General features: G+C 41.3%; 1 protein-coding gene across 2 annotated transcripts in view; it reads left to right on the top strand.

Moving 5' to 3' along the window:
• Positions 1-2,045: 2,045 nt before the first annotated feature.
• Positions 2,046-13,831, top strand: part of GNAL (G protein subunit alpha L) — a 116,563-nt gene continuing 104,777 nt past the window's right edge. The window contains exons 1-5 of one of the 2 annotated variants that reach the window (XM_052704627.1): positions 2,046-2,153; positions 2,638-2,947; positions 3,145-3,217; positions 4,097-4,151; positions 4,335-4,454. In XM_052704627.1, coding sequence (XP_052560587.1) covers positions 2,809-2,947; positions 3,145-3,217; positions 4,097-4,151; positions 4,335-4,454 — 387 coding nt within the window. In that variant the 5' untranslated portion in view covers positions 2,046-2,153; positions 2,638-2,808. Of the gene's footprint in view, positions 2,154-2,253; positions 2,948-3,144; positions 3,218-4,096; positions 4,152-4,334; positions 4,455-13,831 lie in introns of those variants that run through there. The other variant, XM_052704628.1, reaches the window with a different exon arrangement.

Here is a 13,831-nt window from a genome sequence, read left to right as displayed (position 1 = left end):
GTGCAGTGCCCAGACTTGAGGACAGTGACAGTACGGAGGTCAGAGACCCCTGTGAAAGCCGAAGCAGGAAGACTGACAAGCAGGAAGAGTCTGTTTTCCCACTGCTTAGCTCCCCCAAAAGCTTTTATTAACATCCATTTCTTCATTGCTTTGTCTTTGAGAAACAGACCAAAAGCCACAGAAGGGACTTTATAAGGGAAGACGGCCTGCAAAGGGTCTGCAGGGTTTCTGTTGAAAAACTTCCTCTGCCTCTACATAATGTTTTCAAGAAAATATTCTGCATCATTCCTTAGAATGATTGGAGGAGTAAGGAGCAACAGCATCAGTGGAGCTGTATCTGTAGGAGCACCATCCTTACTGGTTCCCACTGAGTTTTGTCCCTCTTTGTGGACAATTTAGTCCAAACAGAATGGGCAAAAGAAGCTGCTCTGAGATTCTGTGGCAGGGGCAATAGCTGAGTTACCAGTTTTCTTCCACTCAAATGTATGAGCACAATCTCTGTGCTTATAGCTTGGGCTCACCAGCACTCAGCCTGAGTAGGAACCTGCAAAGGAGAGTGGGACATGAGTTTTTATATATACATACTTATATAGATATATGTAACGATCTGACAGGGCAGGAGCAGTGCAAAATATCTTGCTTTCAAGAGGACCATGAACTTGACAAGGAGGATGCCATGTTGGCTGACTGGGAAGAGCAGGGAGAATTTCCTTTTCTTTGGATTCCCAAGATTTGGCTTTTATCCATGTATGATTTGTTCTAGAAGCTTATTTCCTAAAACAGCATTGCTGAAACCATTTCTAGAGGCAGGTTGATAGCATCCTGTTTAGGCTCACAGTTGGGTTTTTCTGTGTGCAGAAGACACACATGCATGTGATAACTTTGATTTCTCTCTGGGGAAAAAAGAATGTGCAGTGTGCAAAGAGGGTGAGAGCTGCTTCTGTGATTGCTGTTATTTCTAGGATTTTGTAGTTCTGAATGTGCCAGAATAAGGACTTCTGCGTTTGGGAAGGAAAAAAAAAATAGGAAGAGTGCAAATATAATTACAGCCAAAAGTTGTTTCTGAGCACAGGTCGCTTGCACGTGTCATTCTTCAACTGTGTGATCTTTTTTCAGGAGGAAGAGACGCAAAGGGGTCATGGGGTTTGCGAGGGGGAGAGAGGAAATGAGAAACACTTTCCCTCTTTTGGAGAAAGGTAAAAGCAGGATATACCATGATCCTGTCAAGTCCTGTTGGCCCCAAGCCTTGTCTCAGCTAGGAATAAACCTGCACCAAATATCCCCACCTTAGTATATACAGGAACAAAACTGCTAAGGAGGAGCTGGGGGAAGAAACAAGGCCAAAACCAGGCAGATTTGGAACATAGCAAAACTTAAGCATTGAAATAGGAAATAAATATGGCTCCACTCATCTTGTGCATCCTATCCTATCCCTTCTGCCAGCAAGAGCAGCAAGTTGTGTGTCTCCTCCCTTGAGCCGTTCACCTTGCAGCCCCAAAAACTGCAGGTGGCATGAATTGTGCTTCCAGTCCCACCTGTGTCAGAGGACAGGAAAATAGAAATGGGGAAAAAATGTTCGGTTCTAAAAAATGGGCAGTCTGATGCTAACAAGCGCATATTTTGGCCCAGCAGAACCTATGGATTTTTACCTGTAGTATTCTCCCCACACACACACTGCCTGTGCAGGGAGGAAAAGGAAACAGCAATGAGGAGCGGCACGGAGGAGAACAAAAGAGTGTCCATGTTCTAGACCAAGCAGGGCCATCAGCACAGGTACCTGGCACCTGGGTGCCATAGTGCCTCCTGAAAACAGAGGCAAGCACAGGTGGAGGACTGCCTGTTCTCCTTCATCGTCTGCGCCTCCACAGCGGGAGCGCAGCTTCGGCAGTCTGGAGGAATAGCAGTACTCGGAAATTCAGGGTGCCGGTATTTCGAGCCGCGGGAGGCTCCGCGCTCACCCTTCCTTCGCCGCTCCCGCGCCTTCGCGGCTCTCCGAGCGGCGCGCGTCGTCGGGGCCGCGGTGCTACGGGCGCCGCTCCCGCGGCGGGGCGGGCTCAGCGGGGGGCGGCCGGCCGCCTCCTCGGGAGGAGGAGGCCGGGAGCCGCGGGCCGACGCGCCGGCTGCCTCCAGCGGGCGGCGGATGCCAGCTCCAGGTTTTCGCGGCGGCAGGGCCGGCGGGCGGGCGAGGGCCGCGGGGCGCGGCGGGGCCGGGGGCGGCGGGGGTCGGCGGGCGCGGGGGCGCGGGCCCCGCGGAGGCGGCAGGCCTCGGGCCGGCGGGGCTTCAGGTGCCGGGGTCCGGCTCCCACCTTTCTCCCCCGCCTTCCCCGCGCGCAGGGGCTGCGAGCTGCCCGTTTCCTGGTCTGGCAGGGAGAGGCAGTGCTGAGTTCGAGAGACAAAAATAGCCCTTCACGGAGAAATATAGGGATCGCGCGTGCGGCGGGGAGGGAGCGGGGAGAGCGGCACCGGGCTGCTGCCAGGAGGAGCCCGCCTCGCCTCGCCTCGCCGCGCCGCTCCCCTCGGTGCTCGTTAGGCGTTGCTGCGCGGGTCTCTCCCCCCGCCCTTCCCGGCTCGGCACGGCCACCTCGGCCCCTCGCATCCCTCTTGGGGAGGAAAACAAACAAACTCTGTTTTGATCAGAGAGCGGCCAGAGACCATTTTATTTGAGCAAAGCGGGGGGAAGAAGCGAAGAGAGAGCGCCGCGGAGATATCGGGATTTAAAGCCTGCTCCTCGCCGCCCCCTTCCCCTCTCCCCCCGTAAGACCCCGGTGCGCGCAGGCAGCAGCCTGACATCCCTCCCGAGCGGCGGCGATGGGGTGTCTGGGCAACAGCAAAACGGAGGATCAGCGTATCGATGAGAAAGCGCAGCGAGAAGCCAACAAAAAAATAGAGAAGCAGTTGCAGAAGGAGCGGCTGGCTTACAAAGCGACGCACCGCTTGCTTCTGCTGGGTAAGGCGGCGGGGCAGGGCAGGGCAGGGCAGGGACGGGGGGGGTGAGGGGGGGGCGGAGGGGCAGAGAGCTGCCCGAGCTCCGCGTAGGGCCGGGCCGGGCGCGCCGCGACCCGCGGATGCCGGCGGAGGTGGGAGATGCTGCGCGCCCGCAGCCCGGCCCGCGTGTCACCGCGCGCCCTCTCCCTTCTCTTGCAGGGGCCGGCGAGTCGGGGAAAAGCACCATCGTGAAACAGATGAGGATCCTGCACGTCAATGGGTTCAACTCAGAGTAAGGATCGCCGGCGCTCCGGGGCTTGTTTTTCGTTAAATGCTGGGAGCTGGTTGAGGTCGGGAAATTTCTGCCCGCATCCTCCGCTCCGGTGGCTCGGCGCTGCGTTTTGGGGAGGGAGGGGGACAGGGGAGCGAGAATAAGGAAATCGCTGCTGCTGCTGCTGCTGCTGCTGCTGCTGCTGCTGCTGCTGCTGCCTGTTTGTGTTTCTGCGCCTGGCCCCCTCGCTGTACCTTACACTGTTGCTACTGCAGCGCTTGACAGGCCCTGTGTAGCAACAACATGGCGACTACTTTTACATAGAAGCAAATAACTCAATATTGCATCTGTCTGCAATACAAAAATATATGTCAAGCCGCATTCAGGATGACAGCGGCTGCTGTTTTTCCGGTATTTGGCTTAGCGTAAAACTGAAACTAATTTGGCACGTTTGTTAGAAATCACCCTGATTTCTGAGGGTGCATCATTTTCTCTCTCAAGCGCCCTTTCCTGGAAATCACAATTAATCCATAGCATTAATTTCAGATATCTGCTGACTTTCAGCTGTGCATTATTCGTTTAGTGAATGTCCGCAGCATGCCGTGGAAATGAATAAAACGGGAGAATGATTTCCAGTTCCGTCAGGGGAGGCTCTGCAGATGTGGCTGCGATCCTCTGGTTTAAGAAAATGTGAGGGATGAATGGGCATTGCTCTTCGTACTGTGCGAGAAAAGGAATAAGCAGAAAGATATATTTGCCTTGCTGTTGTTTTCAATTAGTTGGTATAGCGATTGGAAAGCAGATAAACAAACGATCAGTGAGGAAAAAAAAAATAGATGCGAGTGACTGAAGTGCTTTGGGAATCAAATTCAAAGTGTTAATCTTTCTGTTTTAACACAGAGAAAAGAAACAGAAAATACTGGATATTCGGAAAAATGTTAAAGATGCGATTGTGGTAAGAACACACTTTATACTGTTCTTAAATGCTTGGGCGTAGTGGAAATTGTCAGAATTGTGCTCTCTAAGATTGTGCAGAGAGAAATCCTATTTTGCTGATCAGATTGGATTATCTTCTATTGATCCCGCATCTTAGATTTATCCAGATTAATGTGTTTGTTTCTGTTTTATCCAATTCTAGACTATAGTTTCAGCTATGAGCACTTTAATACCCCCAGTTCCATTGGCCAACCCAGAAAACCAATTTCGAATGGACTACATCAAGAGCATAGCTCCTCTTTCTGACTTTGACTATACACAGGTAAGAAGAGAAACACAGCTTTATTCTGCATTAAGGGGGAATGCGTCTCTTAGCTTTCACTTGCTGATGCATTGTTTGCTTTGTTGGTGGCTTGTTTTCTTTTACTTTTTGGAAGATGCTTCTGAGGAGAGCTCGTGCCAGCATTACCTCTGGCTTAACTTTCCTTCAAGGCTTTGGTGGTTGCACCTGTTCTAGCGTTTGTTTTCAGCGTTAGTTTGTTGTTGCTGATTTATTTGCAGATCTTTGTAAATGCTGTTCTTGTGTCCAGTTCTTCTCTTTAATATTTCTGATGCTGTTGTACCTATTGACGCTTCAGATAAGACTGTCAAAAGCTGTTTTCCCATGTGGAAATAAATGCTGGGTGTCAGTCTGCGGAGTTACGGTTCGCCTGCAGAAAAGGATATAAAAGGAAATAAAAGAATGGAGTGCCCCCAGTAGTATTTTCCATATTATTGCACTTCAGAGCGGAAATTCATGTAAACAGTGGTCGAGCAAGGTGGTTTGCTTCCTTATCTGTTTATTGTAGTTGGCCTGAGCAGTGGTTTCATTGCACGTGAGCGTTGCCATCTTTTGATATGGAATTGTAAGCAAAGGAGGGATTTCTGTATAGAGGTTACTCTTCTGAGACAACTTAGAGGTACCATTTGGATTAACTCGAATTGATGTCTTTCATTTGCTTTTTACATTATTGTTTATGGAAAAAATGTGTAATCGATTCTGTATTTTGTGCATGGTATGAAAGCAAGTGCACAGACATGAATATTATTGAAAATTATATTTCTAGTAGCACGATTTAAAGTTGACCTTAGAGTTACTTATATGTGTATGCATGTATCAGTATGTATCAAGAGCAATTTGTTACGGATATAGTAAGAACTACAAAAAAATCTTCATTTATTGGCTACATGATTATGAGTTGTTCGTGCTATTAGTATTACCAAAGAAGCCATTTACAATACAGTGTCTTTAGGTTATTATAGCTCCAGGGTGGAAGGAGAAGGGGAAGAGTCGTTTCTTTATTATATGACTCATATTCTCTGGTGTGTGGTTTCGCCTCTGGTAAAGCTACCACTTTGAAGGTTCAAGATAAAGAAAAAATATCAGACATCTTGTTCAGTTAGAATTTAACACAGAATGCAGATGTTAAGAAAACGTCTGTAAGGTACTCCCACATGGGGCATAGTTGCTCAATTGGTCGATGCAAGTTAGTAGAAATGAGAAACTCTTTTTAGAAATGGAAGTTGAGTTTGACATGAAATATGCCTTCTGCACATATTTCGGTTCTGAGGCATTTTTGCTCATTTCATCCTTTTTTTTTTTTTTTTTTTTTGCTTTGATATGTTATTTGTTTGAGTAAAATAACTAGTGACATATATCTTTTGCAATTCTCTGTAATACTTTTTTTTTTTCTGAGTTTCTGGGGGAGAAATAAAAGGTGGACTTCCTGTGACACTGGAGAAGCATTTTTTTTAATTATGATTTTGAAAAATTTCTCCATTTTCAGAGAAGCCAACTATATGTGGGCCGACAGAACTAACTGTTGGATACCTCATAGAAGTGAAAAGCTTATTCTTCATGGGGGGGGAAAAAAGGAATGGGGCCTCAGGGACTTTGAAGCAAGTAGTAATTCATTTGAAATCTTGATTCAAAGTCAATTTTGGTTTAAAGTAAAAACAAAAATAAATGATTAATACTGTTTTTTAATTAAGTAGGATTTCTGATGAAACTGATGTTATTTGAAATATGTCTTAGCAAAACAAAAAAAAACAAAAAATAATAAAAAAAAAAAAAAGCAGTGCAAGCTTAAAAAAGGAAGACAAATCTGATCACATTTTAGAAGTAAATGGCTTTTATATGTCAGTTTCATCTATTCCTCTCTGTTGTCTTTTCTGTGCCATTCATAGGTAATGAGTGTGTAAAATGTATAGAAGGGCTAGATTTTCTTTTTTAATTCCTGTTGCTTTAGCATGCTGTTTCTCTCCAGGAAGATGTGTGAGCAAGACAGATTTTTTAAAAAATGTGCTATTGTGCTTCAGGGCTTGATTCTACTCCAGTTTAAGTTAATGATAACTTAAAATAAAATTATGTTTCCAGCTGAAATAGCTTTCAACCCAAGTAGTGTTTTGGTACAAGGGCAAATGAAAAAAGAAATACTCGGATAGTAATCATCAGTCAAACAGTAAGCGTTCTGCGCTAAGCGTTGCTGATTTGGAATGAGGCCTTCTGAACCAGAGAAACCCGTGTGGTATTTAACCGTCTTCATTCAGTACTTGCTATTCTATTATCTGTATTTAAAAGCAAGTCTAAAGGAGGAAAAGAAAGAAAAAAAAAAAGCTGACTTAAGCAGAGCTCAGGTATTGCTTCAAGGATAAATGTTGGAGCGTTCTAAAACGTGATAAATGGGACCCTTCTTTCTTTGAATGACGAAAGAGGTAATTTTAGGATTTTTAACAATATGGATGGTGTTGAGCTGTGAAAGGTAGCTGCCTCTGTTGCTGCACTGTAAATTACAGGTGTGTTATTTTTAGGTCATTAGTCATGTAAATCTTTGTCTTAAAAATCATTGCATTTTAGTTTGAGATGTATTTTAAACATTCTGCATCAAACTTATTCGAAAATGAATGCACTGTATCACAAGTCTTTAAAGAGCGGCAGCTGATGATATGCAGCTTCATGGAAGGCGCAGTATGGCCAATACCTGTGCACTAATTCAAGTGTATTTGTGGCACATCGGGTATGCTTGGATATGCAAACTTAAATTGCATACCAATTAACTAATACGTGTTTAATTGTGGGAGTTGGCCTTTAAAATAAGTGGATTTGAAACGACTGATTTCCTGTGGATACAGCCATATTCTAATTTAAATTCACAATGGAAGTTCCGAGAACTTGACTGAGAATGAGATTCACATTTTTACTTTTAATCTGTATTTTGGGGTTTTGTTTGTTGGTCTTTTAGTTGCATCGGTCTCTACAAAATGTATGGCAAACAGCTGACTTTTGTAGTGATAAAGAAATGTTTTCCTCTTTACAACATTTTAATATTGCTTTAAGAATGTGCAAATTGCCCCCCACGGTTTTACTTTTTTTTTTTTTTTTTTTTAATTATTCCTCCATTTGTTTAAGATTTGCTACCTTATGATTTACCTAATTCATATAAAACAAAATGAAAGGTCTCTTGATTTCCGTTATGATTTGTGTGGTGCTTTTTGTTACTTTTGTTAAAGGACTGGGGAATTTTTACCGAAATACGCCAAGCGATGGGTGCGGTCTAGTTATATAAATAACAACATTTAAGGTTTGATATATATGTATATTTTAAGAAGTTAATAAACATGAGTAGGTCATGTGTCCATTGTAGTTTCTTCCTTGAACTCGTAAAAGGAGTCAAGATAATTTTTCTTCTGATTACTACTTAGCACCGTGTTCCAGAGTGGAATCAGCAGAAAGGCTTTAAAACTGAAATGGAAGCACGCACAGCACATAGGGAAAGATTTTTTTGTTGTTATTTTTGGCAAAGTGTTGATTGATAGTTACTAAAGTTAACAGGAATTGACCTGTGCCATTTTTAATCCTTTATTGATGGGGATTTATTTTGTCCTTTGTGGAACAGAGTGAACATATTAAGGGCATATTATGCTGGTAGCTGTGGAAAAACATGGTGTGTTATGTAAGCGCGTGTGTATTCAAGTTCAGTTGTCTTCACTGAAGTATTTGAATTTTGTGAGTGCAAGGCATTTGTATGGTGCTTAAGCCCTTTAACTTTGTATTCTTTCAAATCAGGTTCATGTGGTCAGTTTGATGTATGTATCTAGCAGGCAGTCAATTAGCTACAACCAAAATGTGTACTCTAACGTTTGCCTATATGAACTAGTCACCAGTGAATGTGAATCACTTGCTTAGTAGAAAACATGCAGATACTTCATCTGGTTATTTGGGGTGTGGGGAGACTTGTCGAAGGACTCATTTTCCTTTGCTAAAAATGTTTCTAGGAAGAATATTTTAACAAAATATATTGTTAAACCTTCATGAAACACTGAATTGTGCAAATGTAGTCCCTTGTGCTCATTTTAGATCACTGGTTTTAAAAGTAATATGTAAAGCTATCTCATCAATCAGGCAAACTCAGCTTTCAAAAGTGAGATGTTAATATGGAGGCATTGACAGGGAAAGTGCTTGAGATTCAGCTGGCCCATGGTTTGCTCTGTGTTTTTAGATACAATCATTTGAGTTCGTTTTCACGACTTGAATTTTCCTCCACGTTTTCTTAATAAAAACGAGGATGTCGCTTCTGTAATGTAAAAACAGGAGAAAGAAATAAAATGATGGTCATTACTGGAAGTTGCATAGACTTTCCTTAGGCATTCCTTCTTGGATGTAGCATTCAAATTCATACTGACGCTAGTGCATGGTGATTGCTGGTTTACACAGAACATGTCACTGTGTTTGAAGAAACTGGAGATTTTGCTGAAGTGTGTTTCTAGGTACCAGAAAATCTTGACACTAAATACTTAAATAAAAGATGAAAAATGTGATAAATGAGGTTCTCATATGGTTAAACTTCCTTCAGTTGCACAGTTAGTGCTGTGACTTCAATATGCTATTTGGTCACAACGTGTTTAAGTTTCCCTGTAGTATGTACTTCACGGAGCCCAAAGGAGTTAGAACACACATCATCTTACCTCATTTTTGGTTTTCAAATAACTTGCAGTATTTCCATGTTTCTCGGAGTATGAAAATACACCATGCTTTACATGAAATTGTATAAAAAACAGAATGCAGTGAATATTGCCACCAGTGGCTTCATTTGATTTTTCTTTTCAGTTAGGTTTTTACTTCAGGGCTTTGTTTATCATTTAGGGTAGGATGAACAGCCACAAGTTTTTATAGCAACCTGTGATGGTTAACATTACTGTAGTTTGAATTCCAAATTAACTTCTAAGAATCAAATAGATTTTTAAACAGTGTCATTTGCCTTTTTCTTGGTCTCAGTTGCGTGCTGGTGGTTCTTCAGCTGTTATTATATTCACAAACTTGGAAAAGATTTAGAAGGCCAGGTAATGATTAAGTTGTGTGGGTACAACAGTGTTATTACTAACCTGAATGAACAACTTCAAATACTAAGGAAGAAGTCTGCCGAAGAAGAGCACCTGCAAATATTGTGTATGCTAACCGAGTTGTTGGCAACTCCTTGTTCTTCACGCAAAGACTAATATTGTCAAGAAGACTGATACGGATAAGTAGTGGATACCAGGGAGAAGTAGCAGTTATGCAACAGATAACATTTCTGCAGTAGCTCTCATTTTGATATTGTATGCATGTGATTAATTAACAGCAGATATGGAAGTTGTGCTCTTTTCATGCTGAGAGCAGATTCTGCTGATGCCCTGTGACACCTTTCCCTCAGTATGAAATACCTGCTTGCATACAGATTTCATGGAAGTGTGTCTGGTTTTCATTAAGCTGAATCCCTGATGTCCTGATTAGTCAGTGTTCAAGTACTAAATTGTAAACATTTCATACCCGAAATCAAATGAATACCTTGATGTTACAAGTTGTCTTGTTCCTATTCTCTTGAAGGATTAAGTTTGCTGCTAATGGGTTGGTCAGTCAGAAGTGTTTTCAGAAATAACAGAGTATTACTTTAGCCATACAGTTGCAGAACCAGAAAATGGGAATGGGGTTCAAATTGCAAACGAGTCTAGTGCAGTGTTGAAAAACAAACAAACAACTTCTTGAAGTGATAAGGTATTGTGGAACTGTAGAATTATAAATATCTGCCACAATTGTCTTTAATTTCTTTATATTAATTATTTGAAAAATACCCAGATTTTACTGAAAACACAATTAGGGCTTAAAATTGGAGTGGTTTGAATAGATTCTAGCTCTTGTGCCAACAGCATGAAGATGGAGACTGGGAGCCATAGGAAGGCCTATGTATTCTCGCAAATGAGCGGCAGTGTTCAGAAAAAATAAAGAGTAGGTGTTCATTTCTGAGTTTGTTTCTAGCTCTTCCTATCTCAGTATCATATGTTTGCTTTTCTTGTATATATTTGTCTTTTTTAGAATATGTTTTTACATCGCTTTCAATGAAAAATAATGAATTTCAGTCTGAAAAAACAATTACTCAAGAGAGGGTGATGAATAGTGCTGCTTATGAATCAACAGCAGTGTTATGTTCAATCCTGTGTTATCACAGTAACACCAAATTAAATGTTTCCTACCTTACGTTGTGAATCTGATTTCACAGGTAGTGAAGTGGCATTCACTCTTACCCAACTTGCCTTATTTATTATCATCACATGAGACACAGACTTTCACTGTGAAAAGGAACAGTTAATACCTAATTTTATTAGTCCCTATGTAACTTCTGCAGTACTAAAACTTACGTAGTCTTCAGAATTGTTGGTATTTACTGGTATTACTTCAGTGAATGCTTCAGTAATTGGGGGCTTTTTGAGAGTCAAGCCAGCAGCAAGTCACATACTTATTTTATATTTTGTGTTTTTTCGATACAATTTTAGCTGAAAACTTTATATACTTCCATAGCACTTTATAAGGATGAAAATATTTTTACTTCTACATTTAGATATACTGATTTGGTGGCAACTGGAAGACTAATAACTCCAATTATCATTTTAAGTAGGAGTGACTGATTTTCATCACAGAACCAAAAATATATTACATGATCATTTATGAGCCTCAGAATATTTTTGTTCATCAGGTGTTTTTCAGTGTATACCCTAATTTTAAATTAAAAAAAAAAAAAAGGTGACGGTGAGAGGTTAAAGCCTTTATGACCATTGCTTTTGCACTGGCCGCAGATCTGTGAACATGGCTGTATTTTCATGGTATTTTCATGTATTTTCATGAACATGGATCTATTTTCAGTTGTTATTGCCGTTTTGCCTTCCTTCCCAAACTCTTGACAGCTGCTTTGGTGCCTTCTGTAAGCTGTGCATGTGGCAGCAGTCCTCCACCTCAGACTGCAAGGTGCTGAAGAACAGGCATTGCTGTCTGGTGTCTGAAGGACAGCCTTAACAGCCTCTCTATCACAGACTGATCTTGATTCCGCATCTTCCCTTGCAAGAACTTATTTGTTCCCACATATGTAGTTAAAACCGCATTGTAATGAAGCTAAATATAAATACGTGCAAAGAGTATCCACACTGCTTAATGGAGACATACTGTCCAATTAAGCCGAGGATGATGATGACATTTCAGACTTCTACAAGTGGCAGTTTTCAGAGGAAGGGCAGTGAAATATTTGATGAATTGTCATTATTTATAAGCTGCATTAAAACAGATTTTCCATCACAGTCAGTGAAACTGTAAACATAGTGGAATATGTTAAACGGTTCTTCTCATTATCAATTAATTCTTTTAATCTCTTAATCCAAAGATGACTTGTTGATGATGGCTCTTGCCATTTTTGTGTGCTTTGTAAAATCAATGTGTTTACTAGTCAGGGAGAATCTTTTTATTTTCGTGGCTATGGTTTAAATTAAAGTACACGTTAGGGATAAATAATCACATGTGTGCACATTGTCACTGAAGCCAGAGAGACCTATGGACCAGAAGATATCACCTACTCATGCAATAATAGTGTCATTGTTTAGAGGTTCAAAGAAGTGAGTGTTCATTGGCACAGCAGCCATAAATCTGAGCTGCATGCCCTTTCTTCAGCATGTGATGAAATTCGAACTGGAGTTTCTGGAACAGTGTTAAGCACTGCCAGCGTAGACCTTAGCAGATTTTTTTTTTTTTTCCATCATTTCTATGGCTTCATCATTGATTGATTGTATTTATGGTCAACAGTGGATTATTCCCTTAATGTCAATGTAGTCTACATCAGCATATGGATATTCGGTTTGTGGAAGGCACCAATTTCAGCAGAGGAATAGAGAATGAGCTCAGCAGTATGAAGACTCTGTGCCTCCCTTGCCTAAAATGAAGTAAATAAGTTTAAAACACAGAAGTATTACATAGTGTTATATTTTCCCCTCAAATACTGAAGCAGCTTTTTATGATAAATGTAAATAGGACAGTAAAGCAGATGAGTGGCAAGAACAATGTGTGTTTGCAATTTGCTGGATGTTACAGCCATGATCTTTGTTCTGCCACCTATTTAATTTCATTTGCTTTTTCTGTTAAAAGATTCAAGTGTTTTATTCCAGTTCTAGGAGCTTTTCTTAAGGATGTAATTTGTACAATACGGTTTTAAGTTTATATCGTCTTTTACTTTGGAAAGTCTTGCAGTGATTTCTCGGAACAGAGCTACATCTGGTTGTAAACATGCCAGCTATCATATGAAGCATGGAGATTAGGCTTTCTTACTTTAAATCGGTAGATTAATTTTAGTTGGTTTAAAGTGGACTCTTGTAATTAATCTACTTGAATTTGTTTTAAAGACCTGTGTTGGATGTTTTGAAAGAATATTTATCCTTAGGCAAGAAGAATATTGGAATCTTTATCCGTTATGTCGACATTAGAGATGAACTTTGCCTTTTAAATCTTTTAAAAGTAAACGTTCTCTGACACTCCTGCCAGTTCATTCCCTTTGAGTTTTCTTATTGCTGTCAGTAAGACTTAAGCATATTTTAATGCAATATAATTATCCCACTGCTTGAAACTGTGAAATTGTTTAGCAAGATAAAATAGGCTAAAGATACGCAAGTCCTCTTATCTCTGTTAAGTTGGTGAACGCTTTTTGATCACGTCCACCCTCACTTCCATAGGATGTTAAGTGACAGAGCTGTGCAGATCATTCTTTTCTTAACTTACACCCACGTTCTTTCTTTCATATCAGCTAAATAATATCAAATTTAAGAACTGTCAGGTAGGAAAAACATGAAAAGGCAAAGAATGGTAAAGTAAAACAGGGAGAAGTGTAACCTCAGTTTCCTCTGCAGACAGCCATCAACTCTGCCTGCAGAGCTGGAGCTGGCCAGGACTAGCAGTGGGACCTGGAGGTCAGTTCCAGAGCACCTTGGGTCTGGGCTAGCTGCTTGGAGGAATTCACAGCCCAAGTCAGAATGAAAAGGCAGAAGGGAAGCAAAAATAGAAAGCACTTACGCTACAAATATGTGGTCATTTATTTTATTTTTCTGTTAGAGAGAGGAAGAGATCATGTATTTCCACCTGTTCCTGCAAGCATATCATTAATCATCAGATTTTTAGGAGGTCTTACAGAAGAGTGAGGCTTCCTGGTAGAGTTTGGTAGACCTTGAACATTGGGGTAAGAATATTTTTTCTGGCAGAAAGGCATCTTTTAACTTGAACTTCATCTTGCGCTTCATTTTTGTTTTGTTTTGTTTTTAATGCCAGCGTTGCCTTTTCCTTGGGGAAGAGCAGACAGAAGTATTTGGGACAACACA

This window comes from Tympanuchus pallidicinctus, unplaced genomic scaffold (genome assembly GCF_026119805.1).
Source record: "Tympanuchus pallidicinctus isolate F22 unplaced genomic scaffold, pur_lepc_1.0 scaffold5, whole genome shotgun sequence".
NCBI classification, from domain to species: domain Eukaryota; kingdom Metazoa; phylum Chordata; class Aves; order Galliformes; family Phasianidae; genus Tympanuchus; species Tympanuchus pallidicinctus.
The sequence above is the reverse complement of the archived record's forward strand: the minus strand, read 5'-3'. Positions and strand labels throughout refer to the sequence as shown.